Below are 22,853 nucleotides of genomic sequence, written 5' to 3'. Positions count from 1 at the left end.
CCCTTCGGCTGTGTTCACATGTTGCGGTTTTGTAGCTTTTTCCTGCATTTTTTATAGTACCAGTAAAAGCAATGATTTCAGAAATCTTGTGCACACGCTTGTTTGTTTTTTACCTAATTGAATTGGTTTTTAAAACTGCAGCATGCCAATGATCTCAGCGCTTTTCCAGCATTGTTCTGCGCATTAGTTGGGAAAGACCAAAAAAGGAGCGACCAGTGCACATGCACTACAATACTTTGCTCTGCTCAGCAGGGCATAGAGAAGTACGTCTGCACAGGAGCACGATGGAGGACACTGGAAGACATAGGATGCGCCATCCACACTAAGCAGAGACGCAAAACTGCATCACAAGAGGAAAGGAGGCACCGGACCAAGACCAGCGACGGCCATCGGACCAAGACCAGCGACGGCCATCGGACCGGACCGCCCCGTAGGAGAGTATATAAAGCTCTTTGTTTTGCAGGGCGGCTTAGTGACTTATATACAGCAGTCTAGAATGCCGTAACAGCTGAAAGGAGGTGGACCTAGGTTATATGGGACGAACCTGCTGTCAGGATCCTTTTAAAGCTTAGTTTTGGGTGGAGATGACCTTTATTTCTTAAACGGATGACAGATTTATATTTAGCTCTCTTTTGTCTTGCATCAATGCCCCTTCTTTCACATCATCCCCCACCACACCCAGTTATCTATTAGCAGCTGGTAATATAACTACCTGGAGATAGTGAAAGCACCATTTCTATAGAGAAGGATTAAAGAGTTGTGATCTTTTGATATAAAAGGAAAAAAAATGGGAGGGAGACAGGGAGAGAAATAAAAAGTACAGTCCTCTACTTTCCACTTTTAGTACGTTTATATGATGCTCTGCCTTTTAATTAAACTTCATGTCTCCTGGAGTAATAAGGGCACATTAATGAGTCTGCTGGAAGATAAAACATCTTTATCATTGTACTATGGGAAAGACAAGGAGAGCGATCTACCCCAGGTGTAGTAGTTATTAGAGAATATGTACCACACCACATACACTTTGTTATTACATATATTATCCAGAGATCTATAAGATGTACGGTATATAATATAGATAATATACACACAGTTAGGTTATATAGTCCACACATTCTTTGTCCTGTTCCTAGGATTGAGCAGAAAACGGAGCAAAAGTTAAAATCGGCCCATGCACACGATGCAGATTTGTCACAAAACCTGAAGGGATTCTTGATGCCACAGTGACTGAGAATCTTGGTGTCTCATGCACAGGTCGCTCATTTGTGAGAACAGGAAAAAAATTAAAATTACAAATATTTTATTAACTAAAATAATTAAAATATTTTTACCAGACAAGATTTTTTAAACATAAAGGGTATTTCATAAAAATATAGCTAAAGGGCAGAAAAATACTTAAATAAGGACTTTTACAGCACTCGGGAATCTCTAGGGAATGTAATCCCAAGTGTATATGATCATTGAATTTAACAACATTTTTTTTGCTTAGAAGTGTAAAAAGTACAATATATGCGAGTAATAAGTAAATAAATATATAAATAAATGAACCTGTTCAGATGATGGTACATCTAATATTAAAGGCCAAAGTTAATAATACACTGGTAAAGAAAAAAAACCCTAAATATGATCTTTGCAAAAAGTGCCAAATGCTGAAATCCATGTGAAATCAGCATAATCAGGAAATGTGACGGCTCTATAGGCCTCCAGTGACAAACTGGCAGGAGACAATGGCTACTGCAGTGTTATCGCTGATGGATCAATGGCCTCTCACTTTACGGCACTGCTGCGTGAGAATTTTCCCACGCAGCAGTGCCGCAAGTGCAAATATAAACTATACTGTACTCACAGCGGCAGAGGGATACAGTGCGGAAGGATACCTTCCGTCATTGTATCCCGGCGACCCTGGAGAGCGGTTTGCGTTTGCCGATGTGATGGCTCTCCACGGGAGATCATCGTGGGACACTCGTTATTAAATGGATTACATTGGATCAGGGAGTATACTGTTGGTTTATTATTTTAACAGGCGATCGAGGGCTTTGGGGACTAGGTGATTGGTGAGCATATACTGTATGTCTATATGTATGCACTGTATGTGCGTGTATGTTTTTTTTTTAAAAACACAGTAGCCGGATGATGGGATTGCTACTGTCCAATCATCCGGCTACCTGTCACTGTAGCAAGCATAGCCGGATGGGACTAGTAGTCCCATCGGACAATGCCTGCCTATACACAGACCTGCACGCACACATACACATTCAGCCCCGCACATCCACACAGATACACACAAACACAGCCCCCTACATCTTCTCTGCACACACAGTCTTCGCCTACACACAGTATCCACCCACACACTCTCCCCCCTCCCGATCTGCAGCGTTTCTCGCAGGCACATTCGCAGCAAAAGATCTTTTTCACACTTGCAGTTTTGCTGCGGATTGGCCTGACACAATGGAAGTCAATGGGAGCAGATCTGCAAAAAGAATTGACATGCTGTAAGAAAAAAAAAGCTGCGATTCCGTGTGTTTTTTTCCGCAGCATGTGCACATCAAATGCCAAATTTCACATTGACCAACATTGCTTGTGCACTACACTGCGGATTTGATGCAATTCTGCGCATCCAAAAATGCTGCGGATCCGCATCTAAATCCGCAAAGTGTGCACATAGCCTTACTGTCTGGCTCATGTGGGCAAAATCTTATACCACATAGGAGGGGTACCAACTTAGCAAGTTCTGGATTATCCATCGGTGATCACTAGGACCCCTGCTGAGCCTACAAACCCTGGAGGGAACCTTTATAAATAAAGCCATGGACATGTACGCCAGCGCTCCATACACTGACTATTGGACTGTCAGATCTGCACAGTAACAAGAGTCACTCTGCCGCCTGTGTACACGAAGTTCCAAGTGGTCAGACGGGCCAACTGAGCCTGTGGTGTCTTACCCCTAGCCTAGAGCATCAGCAGGATGGGGGGGAACATTTTTTCTAATTATTACAGATAAAATACATGTTTCATACGAAAAGTTAAATATTAAATATATGGCTTATTAAGCATCAGCCTGAATTTATTTTGCAATGATGCCGCACAGAGACCCAGATCTGAATATGTGCACATTCTAGAAATGTATGCCTAACGCTTTGTGAGCGGAAATAAAGAGAATGAAGCTGGATATTTCAGCCACACAATATGAACCATTTAGTACTCACAGGATGAAAAGATGAAGGATTTGAAACAACCTTTACTGAACCCTGATCTTTACTGGAAAAGTTACAGTTGGTGAAAGAACCTAAAAATGTGTCAGGCGTGGGAAAAAAGGTGCTCAAATAGGAGTGGGCAACACAGGCAGTGCCAGGCTCTAATAAGGTGGTGAGCAGGACGGCGCTTTACCCCACAGTGAGCACTGATGCCCCTCTCGTTATTACATAATAAAACTTCAGACTGAGTGAGGCGTTCCTACTCTACATTTCGTTTTTACTGAGAACATGAGGTTTTATTATTATTCGTTGCATGATATAGGTGCCAAGTTATTCCTACTGACTAATGTGGAGGGAAAAAGTCGCTGTACACCGTGTTTACCCAGGCAAGCATGCTGCCAGACATCTCTGGGGGCGGCCTATTTCCCCACAGAGAACCATGAGGGAGGGTCAGAATTGAATAACCTGACATTATCTGATCAGGGGGAGAATTGGGAGGCTCACATATACATTACAGCACACTTGGTCATAAACCATCTTCGTGGGACTGGCAGAGTGTGGCAAATTATAGTCTTGGCTATAGGAAAGATAACAAGGTTAGTAACCCATTCACATACAGCAGGGAAAAAAAGAATAAAGAAATGTAACTATATTACAGATTTAAAAGGCATGCTCTATAGCAAGTTACTTTTACAGGACTGCAGAACCCGATCACTACTTCATTTTGCACTAACAGAATAAATAGGAGGTTTGCATGTGAATTGTAAGATCACTTACAATTTGCATGTATGGTATAAAACCACGGCTGTGGGGTCGGTAAGCCAAACCTCCGACGCCTCAGATTCCCTGACTCCACAGCCCTGGTCATTACTGAGCATGTGCATAAAGTGCAGCACAGATTCATCTCAGGTAAAAGCCCAGATCCTTGGATCAGGAACAGAACAGACTATAATAGGACATTTCATAACTTTCCCAAATTATTATAAAAACAATTTACAGCACATCCTGCATTGTACTACTGTACATGACGAGGAAAAAGCTAACATATTAAACACCTTCTTCTCCACGGTATTCACTGTGGAAAATGAAATGCTAGGTGAAATCCCAAGAAACAATGAAAAGCCTATATTAAGGGTCACCAATCTAACCCAAGAAGACGTGCGAAACCGGCTAAATAAGATCAAAATAGATAAATCTCCGGGTCCGGATGGCATACACCCACGAGTACTAAGAGAACTAAGTAATGTAATAGATAACCCATTATTTCTTATTTTTAGGGACTCTATAGCGACAGGGTCTGTTCCGCAGGACTGGCGCATAGCAAATGTGGTGCCAAAGCGTTTGATACTGTGCCGCACAAGAGGTTGGTACACAAAATGAGAATGCTTGGTCTGGGGGGAAATGTATGTAAATGGGTTAGTAACTGGCTTAGTGATAGAAAGCAGAGGGTGGTTATAAATGGTATAGTCTCTAACTGGGTCGCTGTGACCAGTGGGGTACCGCAGGGGTCAGTATTGGGACCTGTTCTCTTCAACATAATCATTAATGATCTGGTAGAAGGTTTACACAGTAAAATATCGATATTTGCAGATGATACAAAACTATGTAAAGCAGTTAATACAAGAGAAGATAGTATTCTGCTACAAATGGATCTGGATAGGTTGGAAACTTGGGCTGAAAGGTGGCAGATGAGGTTTAACAATGATAAATGTAAGGTTATACACATGGGAAGAAGGAATCAATATCACCATTACACACTGAACGGGAAACCAATGGGTAAATCTGACAGGGAGAAGGACTTGGGGATCCTAGTTAATGATAAACTTACCTGGAGCAGCCAGTGCCAGGCAGCAGCTGCCAAGGCAAACAGGATCATGGGGTGCATTAAAAGAGGTCTGGATACACATGATGAGAGCATTATACTGCCACTGTACAAATCCCTAGTTAGACCGCACATGGAGTACTGTGTCCAGTTTTGGGCACCGGTGCTCAGGAAGGATATAATGGAACTAGAGAGAGTACAAAGGAGGGCAACAAAATTAATAAAGGGGATGGGAGAACTACAATACCCAGATAGATTAGCAAAATTAGGATTATTTAGTCTAGAAAAAAGACGACTGAGGGGCGATCTAATAACCATGTATAAGTATATAAGGGGACAATACAAATATCTCACTGAGGATTTGTTTATACCAAGGAAGGTGACGGGCACAAGGGGGCATTCTTTGCGTCTGGAGGAGAGAAGGTTTTTCCACCAACATAGAAGAGGATTCTTTACTGTTAGGGCAGTGAGAATCTGGAATTGCTTGCCTGAGGAGGTGGTGATGGCGAACTCAGTCGAGGGGTTCAAGAGAGGCCTGGATGTCTTCCTGGAGCAGAACAATATTGTATCATACAATTATTAGGTTCTGTAGAAGGACGTAAATCTGGGGATTTATTATGATGGAATATATGCTGAACTGGATGGACAAATGTCTTTTTTCGGCCTTACTAACTATGTTACTATGTTACTATGTTACCCAATGTAGCATATATTTTAGGAGTCGGTCCTTTTTATACAGATACCACCAAAATGGACAGACTCCACAGCCTTGTAAGAAACATTGTAAGATCCTGTAAATAACTGTATCCTACGTATAAGAGTTTCCCCATTTAAAACCATTCCAACTATTGCATTGTTCCAGACTGAACAGGCTGCTCTTTATAACAAGACAAGTGATCCTTTGTTACCAAACATCTTCAGAGCAAAGGAAGTTTCTTTTGAAACACAGTTACTTGTATGTAACCATGTACAGAACACAACAATCCAAAATATCATTATACTGAGGGCTACATAAAATGTATTCTTCAAAATGTGTATTCCTCTACCATGTTTCACGAAGTTGCTACACTGCAGCACGGTGGCTCAGTGGATAGCACTGGCTTTCCAGTGCTGGGGTCCTGGGTTCATATCCCACCAAGGACAACATCTGCAAGAAGTTTGTATGTTCTCCCTGTGTTTGGGTTTCCTCCCTCACTCCAAGACATTCTGACAGGGACTGCAATTGAGGACAGCAATAATAATACATGTAAATCGCTGCGCTATATAATCAAAGCATAATACGGCAAGTACCCCTCAGAAACATTGCGGCCTTCTGTCCTATGCGGTTTATGTAGAAAGGCCTATTTGGATGTTCCTATAGTAGCCAATGCGAAGAAATCAATATTTCCACTTCAGCCATGGCTGAACATGGCAAGAGTAACCCTTTAAGTTGGAGATTGTTGAGAAACGAAGTGGTCCTGATGAGATCACAAAATTTACTATTTCACTGCCAAACTTATGCATAATACATAATGTTAAAAGGAACCTGTCACCCCCAAAATCGAAGGTGAGCTAAGCCCACCAGCATCAGGGGCTTATCTATAGCATTCTGTAATGCTGTAGATAAGCCCCCGATGTATCCTGAAAGATAATAAAAAGAGGTAAGATTATACTCACCCAGGGGCAGTCCCGCTGCGGTCCGGTCTGATAGGAGTCACGGTCCGGTCCGGGACCTCCCATCTTCTTACGATGACGTCCTCTTCTCTTCACGCTGCGGTGCAGGCGTACTTTGTCTGCCCTGTTGAGGGCAGAGCAAAGTACTGCAGTGCGCAGGCGCTGGGCCTCTCTGACCTTTCCCGACACCTGCGCACTGCAGTACTTTGCTCTGCCCTCAACAGGGCAGACAAAGTACGCCTGCGCCGGAGCCGCAGCGTGAAGGCAAGAAGAGGACATCGTAAGAAGATGGGAGGCCCCGGACCGAACCGCGACGCCCATCGGACCAGAACTGGACCGGGACCGTCCCTGGGTGAGTATAATCTAACCTCTTTTTCTCATCCTTCAGGTTACATCGGGGACTTATCTATAGCATTACAGAATGCTGTAGATAAGCCCCTGATGCTGGTGGGCTTAGCTCACCTTCGATTTTGGGGGTGACAGGTTCCTACCTTAGGCTACCTCAGCCTTTGTGCAAGGAGGAACAGGAGGAGCACTGCCAGAGCCCTGCAAAATGACCTCCAGCAGGCCACAAATGTGAATGTATCTGCACAAATGGTTAGACACCGACTCAATGAGGATGGTCTGAGTGCCTGACGCCCACAGATGGGGGTTGTGCTCACAGCCCAACACCGTGCAGCACGCTTGGCATTTGCCACAGAACACCAGGATTGGCAAATTCACCACTGGTGCCGTGCTCTTCACAGATCAAAGCAGGTTCACACTGAGCACATGTGACAGACGTGACAGAGTCTGGAGACGCCGGGAAGAGAGATGTGCTGCCTGCAACATCCTTCAGCATGACCGTTTTGGCAGTGGATCAGTAATGGTGTGGGGAGGGATTTCTTTAGAAGGCCGAACAGCCTTCCATGTGCTCGCTAGAGGTAGCCCGACTACCATTAGGTAGCAAGATGAGATCCTCAGACCCCTTGTGAGACCATATGCTGGTGCGGTTGGCCCTGGGTTCCTCCTAATGCAGTACAATGCCAGACCTCATGTGGCTGGGGTGTGTCAGCAGTTCTTGCAAGATGAAGACATTGAAGCTATGGACTGGCCCGCCCATTCCCCAGACCTGAATTCAATTGAACACATCTGGGACACCATGTCTCGCACCATCCACCAACGTCACGTTGTACCACAGACTGTCCAGGAGTTGGCGGATGCTTTAGTCCAGGTCTGGGAGGAAATCCCTAAGGAGACCATCCGCCGCCTCATCAGGAGCATGCCCAGGCATTGTAGGGAGGGTCATACAGGCACGTAGAGACCACACACACTACTGAGCATCATTTCCTTGTCTTGAGGCATTTCCACTGAAGATGGATCAGCCTGTAACTTAATTTTCCACTTTCATTTTGAGAATCATTCCAACTCCAGACCTCCGTGGGATATTAGTTGTGGTTTACGTTGATCGTTTTTAGGTTTTATTGTTCTCAGCACATTCCACCATGTAATGACTAAAGATTTACAACTGGAATATTTTATTCAGTGACATCTAGGATGTGGGATTTTAGTGATCCCTTAATTTTTTGAGATATATATATAATCCGTTATCACCCACAAACATATTTTGAAAGGAGATTTTCAAGTTTGGCATAATCCAGGTGCATCTAATCTAATTTTGAAGTTTATATTCCATAAGGATGACTAACGATAAAGAAACCTGACTACGTAGTGTACCCAGTGTAAATTAGACTTCGCACACCAGAGTCGTGCATGCCTCTAGGAAATTATACAGCCAGAATTAGTTATTCAATAGCTGCATCATGGCCTGTGAGCCAATCAATAATTCATGCCCTCCTTGGATGCCTTGTGGAATCTCAATCCTCCCAATACCTGCATGTTTCCAATATATTGACCCACTGGCTCGAATGCCGTAGACCAACTCATTCCGGCTTTGCTGCTGGGGACAAAGCAATACCCAACCCATGTACATTTCATGTTCTGCAAACAGGCACTGAGCGATGAAAACAGACAGATCATCAAAGCTATTTTCTAAAAAAATCACACCAGTCGATTTCTAATTATAGTTTTCATTTCTTTTGAGTGTCTGGTTCCTCTTGAAAACGCCTTTCTCAAACTCTGTTCCAAAATAACGCTGTTGAAAAGGTTCAATGTCACCGAAGCTTCTGGATGCAGGCATTACACAGGAGGCCTGTATGAAAGCAAATATATTTACCTACAAAAATCTCTAGCAATTGTGCTAGAGACGATAAAATGTAATTAAAAGTCCAGAAACTGAACTTCTGTCTTCTATGTCCAATCTCCTGCCTGCATTCAGAGCGTGAATGAGGCAAAAATGCTTATTAGAAATACAAAAAGGAAGAACATCCTAAGCACTACACAAAACTGGATAGATTACAAGGAGAAAACTACTATAAATGTGAGAGATTCACTACCCAGCATTTTATTTTTGCCTTATTGCCCAGGCAATATTGAAATGGATTTGACAAAACCAGCACGGTATTTTTTTCCCTTTCATTACGCAGACTTCCATAGGAACAACAAGTGTTACACTGAAAGAGTATTGGCCTCATCAAGTCGTCAGATCTCGAGGCGAAAACGGGTCGATGAGATAAAACGGAACACATTTATCAGCTAAGTCATTTTGGCTTTCTCTGGTCAATCAATATTGTGTGTCCTACATTACATCCAAGACACAAGACTTCTCCTCCAGACCCTGTGTACAGTAATTCAGAACACGATTGGGGAACTCCAGTTCTTTTACATCACTGAACAAGGTCAAAAATCAAAAGGAAACAATTTTTTAACCCCTTAATGACAGCCAATACGTCTTAACTGACCTTACATATAAGAGACTAGCCTCCCCATACAGGTAACAATCCAGCATCTGTCGGTTGTGCACTATAGCTGACAACTTGCTGCATCAGCCACGATAAGTGTTTGCACCGTCCAAATCTGTTTAACCCCTTAGATGCTGCCATCAATAGTGACTACATCATTATAAATGGTTAACAGAGTATGGGGGCTTACTCTTCATCCAAATTGGTGCCATCAGATCATGATTTTGTGGCCCTGATATTTGCCATGGCAATTCATGACCAAATAGTGGCCTTAAATTCTGACGGCTGTTGTAATCTGTTCAGAAGTTAGAGGCATTTAGGTGGTAAAAATGCACATTTTCATTTCTGTCATGCCACTTTGCATTAATTCCTGTAAAGCACCTGAAGGGTTAATAAACTACCTGACTGCAGTTTTCAATACGTCAGGGGGTGCCGTTTTTAAAATGGTATCACGTTTGGGGGTTTCCCAATATGAGACCCCTAAAGTCACTTCAAACATGGATAAGTCCCTAAAGAAATAAATTTTGTAAATTTCCTTGAAAAAATGAAAAATTGCTGCTACATTTTTAAACCTCCTAAAATGCTAACAAAATAAAATAACATTTTACAAATGGTGCTGATGTAAAGCAGACATGTGGGAAATGTTATTTATTAATGGTTTGCTGTGGTATGACTATCTGGATTAAAGGGATAATCATTCAAATTTAGAAAACAGCAAATTTTTTAACATTTTTCTCAAATTTTTTGATATTTTTTATAAATAAACGCAAAACATATTGACCTAAGTTTACCATTATCATAAAGTGTAATGTGTCAGGAAAAAACAATCTCAAAATCACTGGGATTTGTTGAAGCGTTGCGTAGTTATTACTACATGAAGTGACACTGGTCAGATTTCAAAAATTTGGCTCCGTCACTAAGGGGTTAAAATGTAACTGTTCACATTTGTTTTTTTCAAATACATAAATAGTACACTAGAATATAAGCAACTTTGATGTAGATTTTATCAGAGAAATCCACTCTCCCTTCCTGGACTAATTCTACATTGTCAAAATTCTTTATTTACAGGTATAAAAAAAAAAAAATCTGTCTTCAGTGAATAGAGACTTTCAGAGTCTGCCCGAGATAAGAGATGAAAGTTGGTGATCGCACCGTTCTATGGAGGAGAATTTGCAGTAGAAAGTCTAGCTACTACAATCTCCATAGAATTTTGAAAGCACCAACTCATCTCAGTAATTGGGGGGGGGGGGGGGGAGAATCTATCTTCACCAAGTACAGACTTTACCCATGAATTGAGAAGGAACGATCAATCCAGGAGCAGCATGGATGGATTCCTTTAATAAGAAATATTACAAAGTTTACGCTCTTGTGTTTTGTTTTGTTTTTAAAACAGAAATATATATATTTTATATCCATAGCACACAACATGACATGCAGCTATGCCAGATGACAAAGGTTGTCCTAGCCTTCATCTTTTAACCCAAGCCAGGGCTAAGGCGTCAGCTGCTGTCTGGTGGAGCAAGCTGGCATGTAAAGTCAAGTAGCCGGGTTTCGATCAGGAGGTATAGGACTAGAGCTTCAAGTCAGGTACGCAAGACATTGACTGGCAGTGAACGTCTGAAACCCAGGAGTTTAAAGGGGCGAATGCAAATAAAATATAATAATAATAATACATTTTATTTCTATAGCGCCAACATATTTCGCAGCACTTTACATTTTAGAGGGGACTTGAACAGACAATAGACATTACAGCATAACAACGAACACATAGATCAAAACAGATACCAAGAGGAATGAGGGCCCTGCTCGCAAGCTTACAATCTATGAGGAAAAAGGGAGACACAAAAGATGGATGGTAACAATTGCTTTTGTTGTTCGGACCAGCCATAGTGTAAGGGTCGGGTGTTCATGTAATGCTGCATGAACCAGCTATCAGCCTAACTATGTAACAGTACAGATACAGAGGGCTATTAACTGCATAAAGTGTATGAGAACATGATGCGAGGAACCAGATTATGGTAAAAATTTTGAATGGGAAACACAGGGATAGCTAGGTTAATGTGTTGAGACGGTAGGCCAGTCTGAAAGAGTGCGTTTTTAGGGCATGCTTAAAACTGTGGGGATTGGGGATTAATCGTATGCACCTGGGTAGTGCATTCCAAAGAATTGGCGCAGCACGTGAAGAGTCTTGGAGACAGGAGTGGGAGGTTCTAATTATTGAGGATGTTAACCTCAGAACATTAGCAGAACGGAGAGCACGGGTCAGGTGGTAGACAGACGAGGGAGGAGATGTAGGGTGGTGCTGAGCCATGGAGTGCTTTGTGGATGAGGGTAATAGTTTGTACTGGATTCTGGAGTGGATGGGTAACCAGTGTAATAACTGGCACAAGGTAGAGGCATCGGAACAACAATTGGTGAGAAATATGATCCTGTCTGCATCATTCAGGACAGATTGGAGAGGGGAGAGTTTGGTAAGAGGGAGGCCGATTAGTAGAGAGTTACAATAGTCCAGACGAGAATGAATAAGAGCAACAGTGAGATTTTGCAGAGTCGAAAGTAAGAAAGGGTCGAATTCTAGAAATGTTTTTGAGGTGCAGATAACAAGAGCGAGCCAGTGATCGGATGTGGGGGATGAATGAAAACTCGGAATCAAGTATGACCCCAAAACAGCGGGCATGTTGCTGGGGAGTAATGGTGGAACCACACATGGAAATGGCAATGTCGGGCATAGGTACATTAGTAGAGGGAGGAAACAAGTTCAGTTTCAGATAGAGGGAGGACATGATGTTAGAGACCGTGGTAAGACAATTACTGGTGTTCTCTAAAAAGGCAGGAGTGATATCAAGAGAAGAAGTGTATAATTGGGTGTCATCAGCATAGAGATGGTACTGGAAACCAAACCTACTGATTGTTTGACCAATAGGGGCGGTATACAAAGAGAAGAGGAGGGGGCGTAGAACCGATCCTTGAGGAATCCCAACAGTAAGGGGAAGGTGAGAGGAGGAGGAACCAGCAAAATATACAGTGAAGGAGCGATCAGAGAGATAGGAGGAGAACCAGGAGAGAACTGTGTCCTTGAGGCCGATGGAGCGGAGTATGGTGAGGAGGAGCTGATGATCCACAGTGTCGAATGCTGCAGAGAGATACAAGAGAATTAGCATGGAGCAGTGACCGTTAGATTTAGCGGTTAGTAAATCATTAGAGACTTGAGTAAGGAAAGTTTCGGTGGAATGTGAAGAGCGGAAACCAGATTGTAGAGGATCGAGAAGAGAGTTATCTGAGAGATAGCGGATAAGACGTGAGTGGACCAGGCGTTCCAGGAGTTTAGAGATGAAGGGAAGATTAGAGACAGGTCTATAGTTAGCAGCACAGTTTTGATCGAGGGATGGTTTTTTAAGTAATGGATGTATGATGGCATTCTTAAATGAGGGAAAGATACCAGAAGAGAGAGAAAGGTTTAATATTTTTTTTAGATGAGTGGTGATAGCAGGGGAAAGGGACTGGAGGAGATGTGACAGAATGTGGTCACTGGTGCAAGTAGTTGGGCGAGAAGATGCAAGGAGCCTGATTACTTTTTCTTCTGTGACTGGTTCAAAGTCAGAGAGTGAGCTAGATGCAGTGGGGGAGAGAGGGCAGTGCATGGTATGAAGAGATTGGGAGATAATTTTTTGTCGGATATGATCAATTTTTCTTTGAAATAATTGTCCAGATCGTCAGCGCGGAGATCCGTAGTTGCGGCCTGGACTCTTGCATTGAGTAGATAATGAAAAGTGTCAAAGAGACGTTTTGGGTTTTTGGATAGTGAGGTGATGAGGGTGTTGAAATAGGTTTGTTTGGAGAGGTGAAGGGCAGTGTTGTATGTTAAGCGTTTAAATGTTTCTAACCATCTATCCTTACACTATTAGCACTTTTGCAATTTGCTTTACTGGCACAATACCTTACACTTTTCCTTATCTAGCTAATGCCTAAATGTGTTTTGTGTTTTTACTTTAGCCTCTGTAATGTTCAGGCTGAACTTACTCCACGCAGTATCCATCACCCCTCCTGGAACAGGATGACACAGGGGGCAGCACTGCAATTACGCACTAGTTTCTTGCGTCTCTGCCTCCTTTGAAGACATCTAGATCTTGAGTGATTCACGCTGTGGGAGTGGCAAGTGCAGCACTGGCACTGTGCTTCCATCTCTCCACGCAGCAGTAGCTTTGGAGAAAGAACACCTCGAGGATAGAGATAGTCAGTCAGTGACACCAGCATAGGTGTCAGTCACTGCTCCCATCACCACCCTCTGAGTGTGAGGACAGGGCTAGAAACTGTGGGGCGGGGATGGTGTCACTCACTGCTTTTATGTTGGTCTCCTGGTGACATCGTTCACAGGTAAAAGTAGAATGCAAGAGTGTGCAGGAGTCAACTCTCCCACAAAATCCATCACGTTTTCAGAGGAAGGCAAGAAACCAGTGAGTAACTGCAGTGCTGCCCCCTGTGATATCCTGTTCCAGGAGGGCCAAGGACATTGTGGGGAGAGTGTGCAGCCCCAGTCACCTACGACACCACTCATCTCAACCAAAATGTAACAAAGTACAGTTTAAAAAAAAAAAAAAAAACACCACATTTAAGGATTAACTAGATAGGGAAAACTCTAGGGCATGGTGTCATAAAGCAAATTACAAACATAGCTAGGGTGTAAGGATATATATTTTGAAAGTACATGTTGGGTGCCGGACCACCTTTTGAAATAACAGCCACCCCTCCTCCATACAAGGCTCTCAGAAAGGAGTAATTAAAACCAAAACAACCCTACAGTTCCCTGATTTAGCGGAACCAAATGTCCAATTAGCAAAACAGGACTGATGCAGTTACCCACAAAAAAGGCGAGGTGCAGCCTAGGGTCACAAGGGATACAGGAACCAGCACAGATGTTACTAATGTTATTTTTCCCATCTCACATGTCTTTTCTCTGCAGCGCTTCTGAAAATGCTCCCAAGATACACTGCTCAAAACAAATAAGGGAACACAAACATAATATAACTCCAAGTAAAACCAAACCTCTGAGAAATCTAACTGTCCACTTAAGCTGGAGTCACACATAACGATATCGTTAACGATATCGTTGCAACGTCACGCTTTTGGTGACGTAGTAATGATCCCGCTAACGATCTCGTTATGTGTGACAGCGACCAACGATAAGGCCCCTGCTGGGAGATCGTTGGTCGTTGGGGAATGATCAGGACCATTTTTTGGTCGCTGATCGCCCGCCGTCATCGCTGGATCGGCATGTGTGACGCCGATCCAGCGATGTGTTCACTTGTAACCAGGGTAAATATCGGGTTACTAAGCGCAGGGCCGCGCTTAGTAACCAGATATTTACCCTGGTTACCATTGTAAAAGTTAAAAAAAAAAAAAAAAAAACAGTACGTACTCACATTCTGATGTCTGTCACGTCCCCCGGCGTCCACAGGGTTAAAACTGCTTTCGGCAGGAGCGCTGCTAATGCACGCGCTCCAGCCGAGAGCTTCCCTGCACTGACTGTCAGCGCCGGCCGTAAAGCAGAGCACAGCGGTGACGCAGACCCTGTGGACACCGGCGGGGGACGAGACAGACATCAGAATGTGAGTATGTAGTGTTTTTTGTTTTTTGTTTTTTTTTACTTTAACAATGGTAACCAGGGTAAATATCGGGTTATTAAGCGCAGCCCTGCACTTAGTAACCCGATGTTTACCCTGGTTACCCGGTGCTGCAGGCAGACTTTGGCATCGTTGAAGACAGTTTCAACAATGCCGAAGTCGTTCCCCTGATTGTTGGTCGCTGGAGAGAGCTGTTTGTGTGACAGCTCCCCAGCGACCACACAACGACTTACCAACGATCACGGCCAGGTCGTATCGCTGGTCATGATCGTTGGTAAGTCGTTTAGTGTGACTAGCTTTTTAGGAAGCAACACTGTTTGACAATCAATTTCACATGCTGTTGGGCAAATGGAATAGACAACAGATGGAAATTGACAATTATCAAGACACACTCAATAAGAGGAGTGGTTCTGCAGGTGGGGACCACAGACCACATCTCAGTACCAATGCTTTCTGGCTGATATTTTGGTCACTTTTGAATGTTGGTTGTGCTTTCACACTCGTGGTAGCATGACATGGACTCTACAACCCACACAAGTGGCTCAGGTAGTGCAGCTCATCCAGGATGGCACATTAATGGGACCTGTGGCAAGAAGGTTTGCTGTGTCTGTCAGCGCAGTGTCCAGGGGCGCTACCAGGATACAAGCCAGTACACCAGGAGACATGGAGGGTGTCGTAGGAGGGCAACAACCCAGCAGCAGGACCGCTACCTCCAACAGGAGGAGCACTGCCAGAGCCCTGCAAAATGACCTCCAGCAGGCCACAAATGTGCATGTGTCTGCACAAACTGTTAGAAACCAACTCCATGAGGATGGTCTGAGTGCCCGACGTCCACAGATGGGGGTTGTGCTCACAGCCCAACACCATGCAGGACGTTTGACACTTGCCACAGAACACCAGGATTGGCAAATTCGCCACTGGCACTCTGTGCTCTTCACAGATAAAAGCAGGTTCACACTGAGCACATGTGACAGTCGTGACAGTCTGGAGATCGATCTGCTGCCTGCAACATCCTTCAGCATGACCGGTTTGGCAGTGGGTCAGTAATGGTGTGAGGTGGCATTTCTTTGGAAGGCCGCACAGCCCTCCATGTGCTCGCAAGAGGTAGCCTGACTGCCATTAGGTACGGAGATGAGATCCTCAGCCCCCTTGTGAGACCATATGCTGGTGCGGTTGGCCCTGGGTTCCTCCTAATGCAGGACAATTCCAGACCTCATGTGGTTGGAGTGTGTCAGCAGTTCCTGCAAGATGAAGGCATTGAAGCTATGGACTGGCCCACCTGTTCCCCAGACCTGAATCCAATTGAACACATCTGGGACATCATGTCTCGCACCATCCACCAACGTCACGTTGCACCACAGACTGTCCAAGAGTTGGCGGATGCTTTAGTTGAGGAGATCCCTCAGGAGACCATCCGTCGCCTCATCAGGAGCATGCCCAGACGTTGTAGGGAGATTATACAGGCACGTGGAGTCCACACACACTACTGAGAATCATTTCCTTGTCTTGAGGCATTTCCACTGAAGTTGGATCAGCCTGTAACTTCATTTTCCACTTTGATTTTGAGCATCATTCCAACTCCAGACCTCTGTAGGATACTAGTTGTGATTTACGTTGATCATTCTCAGGTTTTATTGTTCTCAACATTTGACTATGTAATGAATAAAGATTTACAACTGGAATATTTCATTCAGTGATATCTAGGATATGGGATTTTAGTGTTCCCTTTATTTTTTGAGCAGTGTAGTACTGAGGTATTGTGGGAGGACATAACGACGTGCTAGGAAAGATAAAGTGGCAACAAGTGGTGAAGCATTGGACCTTTCCATTTGGACTGCACAAGTTCTCCAGTTACAGTTGCAGGTTTCTTTTGTCTTAATTTGTATAAACCATCATGGCTGTAAAGCCACAGTCACACATTCAGTATTTGGTCAGTATTTTACATCAGTATTTGTAAGCCAAAACCAGGAATAGGTGATAAATTCAGAAGTGGTGACGTGTTTCTATTATACTTTTCCTCAGATTGTTCCACCCCTAGATTTAGCTTACAAATACTGATGTAACATACTGACCAAATACTGAACGCGTGAACGTGGCCTTGCATGTGAACCCCAGTATAACTATTCAAGGAAATGTATAAGACTTTTTTGTTTCCAAAAGCATATAGGTAATTCTACTTTGATCTGTAATATGTAATGTTCTGCTGTTAAATATGGTATGTATTTCACACAATTTGTCGCATCTGGATTCACAGTACATGAAATCTAATCACAGCACCCATAGCTGGAGGGATTACCTCTGGGCTCGCTGTTTGCATGCCGTCAGGTTTTTCCACTGACACATTCACATGTCATATTCTAGCCTGTCGCGTGGACAGAACTCGCCTGTTCACATGAATGGGTCAGTGACAAACACTTTGCCATCTGCTTTTCACTTACTGGTTTATTGAAGAAGCTTGAAAATCTATTGGGGGGGGGGTTATTTTCTTCAATATAAGAAAAACAAATCACACTGAAGGTGCGACACGCAGACCTAAAAATATATACCATATATACAGTACTCGTGTATAAGCCAAGATTTTCAGCTAATTTTTCATACACTAGTCACGGTCCCAGAAAGCTGGCGGCTGTGACATCATATTTACCCTCCTCGCGCGGTCCTGCACGTCCTTGCATCTCTCTGGTCCGGCGAGGGCTGGGCTCTCCTCAGTGGTCACGTGATACTGCTCATTAAGGTAATGAATATGTACGCGTCTCCACTCCTATATGCCTGGAGAGCATATTCATTACCTTAATGAGCAGTATCACGTGACCGCTGAGGAGAGGAGAGCTGCCCGCGCCGGACAATGGAGATGCAGGGACATGCAGTGACCGCGTGATGAGGGCGAGTATGACAGGGTAGGACGCCGAGCCATGCATAGAAGAGGGAGGACCCCGAGCCATGCACAGAAGGGGGAGGACGCCGAGCCATGCACAGAAGGGGGAGGACGCCGAGCCATGCACAGAAGGGGAGGACGCCGAGCCATGCACAGAAGGGGGAGGACGCCGAGCCATGCACAGAAGGGGGAGGACGCCGAGCCATGCACAGAAGGGGGAGGACGCCGAGCCATGCACAGAAGGAGGAGGACGCCGAGCCATGCACAGAAGGGGGAGGACGCCGAGCCATGCACAGAAGGGGGAGGACGCCGAGCCATGCACAGAAGGGGGAGGACGCCGAGCCATGCACAGAAGGGGGAGGACGCCGAGCCATGCACAGAAGGGGGAGGACGCCGAGCCATGCACAGAAGGGGAAGGACGCCGAGCCTTGCATAGAAGGGGAAGGACGCCGAGCCTTGCATAGAAGGGGAAGGACAGGGAGGACGCCGAGCCATGCATAGAAGGGGGAGGACGCCGAGCCATGCACACAAGGGGGAGGACGCCGAGCCTTGCATAGAAGGGGAAGGACAGGGAGGACGCCGAGCCATGCACAGAAGGGGAGGACGCCGAGCCATGCATAGAAGGCGGAGGACGGGGAGGACACCGAGCCATGCATAGAAGGGAGAGGACGGGGAGGACGCCGAGCCATGCATAGGAGGAGAACAGGGGAGCCACACATAGCAGGACAGTGATGAGAGGACAATGCATACCCAGCTTATACTTGTGTCAATAAGCTTACCCAGTTTTCCGTGGCAACATTAGATGCCTCAGCTTATAATCGGGTCGGCGTATACTTGAGTATATACAGTATGTGAAAAATTTGGCAGCTTAAGGGTATATTTCCTTCCTGACTGGGTAATTTTTTTTTTCTTATGCTTGTGCCTCCATTTATTCCTCATCTCCAGAAGTCAATATTTTATATTTTACAGTCAGACATATGGGGGCTTTTTTGTGGGAAGAGTTGCTAAAAACGTGTGGTGTCAATTAAAAACTCAGGTAGAAGTGCTAGAAGGTGGAAAAAAAAAAAAACATCTTAGTTACCGTATTTACCGGTAACCGGATTTTACAGAGCCCATGACAGCACCACCTGAGAGAGAGTATCCACCCACCAGGACAGGGAACCTACTGAATAGAAAGGCATTGCCTCTCCTCCACATCAGTTTGGTTTCAGAGCACGAGAGGACCTCCAGTTAGTAACATAACCATCACCAAATACATTTTTGTTAACACCCTTAAAAGTGCACACCACAAGTGGGGGAGGGAATATAAGGGTGCTGTCATGGGGTCTGTAAAATCCTGTTACCGGTAAGTAAGATGTTTTCCCTTCTCCCATGACAGCACCATGTGAGAGATTTAAAAAGATCAAGAGAACCCTAGGGAGGGATTACCGATTGCAATACCTTCCTCCCAAAGGACAGGTCATAAGAGGAGGACAGTTTGAGGCGATAGTGTCTATAGAAGGTGGAAGGGGAGGACCATGTAGCTGCCTTACATATCTTGTCGATCGACACCATCACTCTTTCAGCCCAGGAGGTCGCCATGGCCCTAGTGGAATGGGCTTCCAGGTTTCCAGGAACCGGCTAATCACTAGAGGTATAAGCTAAGCTAATGGTGTCCCTTATCTATCTAGCTACGGTCTCCCTTGTAATAACACACTCCTTCCCGATTCCCTGGAATGACACAAATAAGGCCTCATCCTTCCTCCATTGTTTAGTTTTATCTAAAGTACTGCATCAAGGCCCTCCTGACGTCTAGTATGTGAAGTCTGTGTTCTTCTGCAGTCTTTGGTTTTCTACAGAAGGAGGGAAGAACTACCTCCTGACTCCTATGAATCAGCGAGGCCACTTTGGTGACATTAGCTGGATCTGGCCTCAAAATCACTCGATCATCTAATACCTGAATAAAAAGGATGATTAACAGATAGGGCCTGTAAATCACTAACCCTGCAGGCCAACATCAGGGCTACTAGAATCACTGTTTTTAGCGTTAGTGGTAAAATGACTTGGCAAAATTCTTCACGTCAGTGATAAACATGCTATTTTTTTTTCTTTTAACGCAGTAAAAAAAAAAATTTGGAAATTTGCAAAGTTAAAAAAAAAATGCACTCGTGTCGCTATTTATCGAAATCATTTGTGAGGGATTGCTTTTTGCTAAATGAGCTGACATTTTTATTGATACCAATTTTTAGGGTAGATAAAAAAAGTCTTATTGCATTAATTCAAGCTATCACGGCGTCGGAAAAAACGCAATTGACGTTATGATGTTTTTCCTCATTAGAGCATTTACCAATCAAGTTAATTCTAGAGTTTAACAGATCAGATTTTAAAGGGAACCTGTCACCCCATACCCCCCCCTTCCCAGGCGTTTTTAAGTAAAAGAGTAACCATGTGCAGCACTAATGCTGCATTCTGTCAAGGTGGCTCTTTTAGTTGGGGTCCCTGCCAAAGCTGAACTATTCGTTTTTATAATTTGCCCCTCATACCTGTAATTTGTCCGGGGGGCATGTCTTTTCCCCCCCGGACATAAATGCCACCCAGCCATCACTCAAGCCCGCCGCACATTGCTTCCACTTCCTTCATTAACGTCCCCGATGCCTGCGCTGTAAGTTCCCATCATGTGATGGGAGTCAAAGGGCAGCGCAAACTGCACATGCCCCCCAAAAAAAAAAAAATTACAGCGCAGGTGCCGGGGACGTTAATGAAAGAAGTGGAGGCGGCGCCCGGAGACATATTACAGGTATGAGGGGCAAATTATAAAAATGAATAGTTCAGCGTTGGCAGGGACCCCAACTAAAAGAGTCACCTTGACAGAATGCAACGTTAGTGCTGCACAAGATGGCTCTTTTAGTCAAAAACGCCTGGGTAAGGGGGGGGGGGGGCAGACAGCTTCCCTTTAACGGACATAGCGATGCCACACATTTTTCTTTTTATTGCTATATTTTTATTGGGAAGGGGAAAATGCTGTGGCCTTTTTTCACATTTTTAAAACCTTTTACTGCATTTTGTCATTTTAGGAGTTTAAGGAGTATAACTGTACATAGGATAAATCACAGTATACTAGGAATACCAGCCACAGGTTGGCTTTCCCTCGAGTACCATCATGATAGGCACGGGGGGTCGTCGGCAAACCTATTATGGCAGTCGATCGGTACTCCACTATTCCATCATGGGGAAACCGATGGGTTATTAGGACAGCACACCCCCTAGGCTGTGCGCTGTACATGCTGCTGTCGGAGATTGACAGCAGCATTTAACAGGTTAACATCCACAGGCAGAGCTCTGCTCCACTGGCATCAGAAGATGGGTGCCAGAGTCCAAGCACATTTGACTTTTGGCTGTAAAAAATTAAAAACTGGAAACCTTTTCAAAAGATTTTGTCCACTACTGGCCAACAAGCAAGGCCCCCCCAGATAATACCCCCAGTGCTGCAGCCAGGGTCATGTCACCTGCAGGAACAGCAGTGCCCACATTGCTGCAGGAGTGCTGTATTGTCCAGGAGCTGTTCAGATTGTGTGGCTACAGTGTATCATATATCATACATGCACCATGATATGAAGTGTGTGCACACATTATAGCTACACAAACACCACACGCTGTAGCATTTCTTTTTCCCGATAACCCATTAGGCAAACATCTCAATTCTGATTCTTAGAAGAAAAATATGCTAATTTGAAAGCGTTTACATAATGGGAAAAAAACATTATTAAGGCCATTTATTATGCATTACGCCTGACCTAATTATCTCGCCACTTTCGACATTCATTCTCTCTGAATGTTAATGATTTCCTAAATTTCATACAGGGCATTTTCAGATACCTGCTAACATATATCCGAATGCAGCTAAGCCGAGCGGCACCAGACCTGACATCTGTATGCTGAACGCTCGCATAAGTTGATAAAGTCAGTAACAAATCCTACAGACAGATACATCAGGGCAGTAAGCATGTTACAGCTTGGCCTCTGACGGAATGTCACCATAGCCCTTTATGCTGTAGAAGAAAGCAGTACAAAAGGGTTAACATGGGAGAAAGAGAAAAAAAAAAAAGAAGTATCCCCATCACTGACCACTGCTTATGTGAACATCTCAAAGGCTGAGTGTCTGGTGAGAAAAAGGCTGGGGACCACACTTTCCAAAGCGCCTACCTTTCTTTGCTGTGGCGGCTCTGCGTCTCGATGGGGAGACCAGTTCTTTCACAATCTGCAAGACTTGAATCATTGCTAGTTAGCGAGACAAGACGCCAGCTGCTCATACATAAAGCCAACAGGTTTCATCGCTAGAGCTCATTGTGTTCCTCGCCTATGAACTCCAGCAATGCAGAAAAAGGAAGATCATACCTTCTCGTAGATGCTTCCCCAGATGCCTTGGCAGGCTTTAAGGCAGCCTTCAGGACTCGCAGCAGATGCACGGAGCATGGATGGATCAGGCAATGCGGCTACGTTCATTACCGTCAAGTAAAGCATATCCAGCCCTCAAAGTCTAGGAGTGTATAGCAGCGTCAATAATCACCTCTTGTAATGTTCATAGAGAGAAGAAGAGCACGACAACAATAAGAAGATGGCAAAGCGCAAACACCGGGAAACTTTTACACAATGAGACGATGCCAAGAAGCTTCGATGTGGAATCTCATGCCGTGCTATCTGCATCACACAGCCCTGCAGCCATACATTACACACCAAGTCAGATCAGGAGGCATTTCCTTAGGTTTTCTGAAAAGGCGCAACCTTTATGTTGTCTACAGATGAAAGCCAGAGACAGGTGCCGTTCTTAATAAGCTTGGAGTTTCCAACTTTAACCCTTTAACTCGATGA

General features: G+C 44.4%; 1 protein-coding gene across 6 annotated transcripts in view; it reads right to left on the bottom strand.

Annotated features, from left to right (window-relative positions):
• Window positions 1-22,853, bottom strand: part of USP6NL (USP6 N-terminal like) — a 249,289-nt gene that overhangs the window by 175,240 nt on the left and 51,196 nt on the right. For 2 of the 6 annotated variants that reach the window (XM_069765230.1, XM_069765231.1), the window contains exon 1: window positions 22,188-22,266. The exons of 3 other annotated variants lie outside the window; for them this stretch is intronic. In XM_069765230.1, coding sequence (XP_069621331.1) covers window positions 22,188-22,260 — 73 coding nt within the window. In that variant the 5' untranslated portion in view covers window positions 22,261-22,266. Of the gene's footprint in view, window positions 1-22,187; window positions 22,267-22,379; window positions 22,583-22,853 lie in introns of those variants that run through there. One more of the 6 variants, XM_069765233.1, reaches the window with a different exon arrangement.

This window comes from Ranitomeya imitator, chromosome 4 (genome assembly GCF_032444005.1).
Source record: "Ranitomeya imitator isolate aRanImi1 chromosome 4, aRanImi1.pri, whole genome shotgun sequence".
NCBI lineage: Eukaryota > Metazoa > Chordata > Amphibia > Anura > Dendrobatidae > Ranitomeya > Ranitomeya imitator.
The sequence above is the reverse complement of the archived record's forward strand: the minus strand, read 5'-3'. Positions and strand labels throughout refer to the sequence as shown.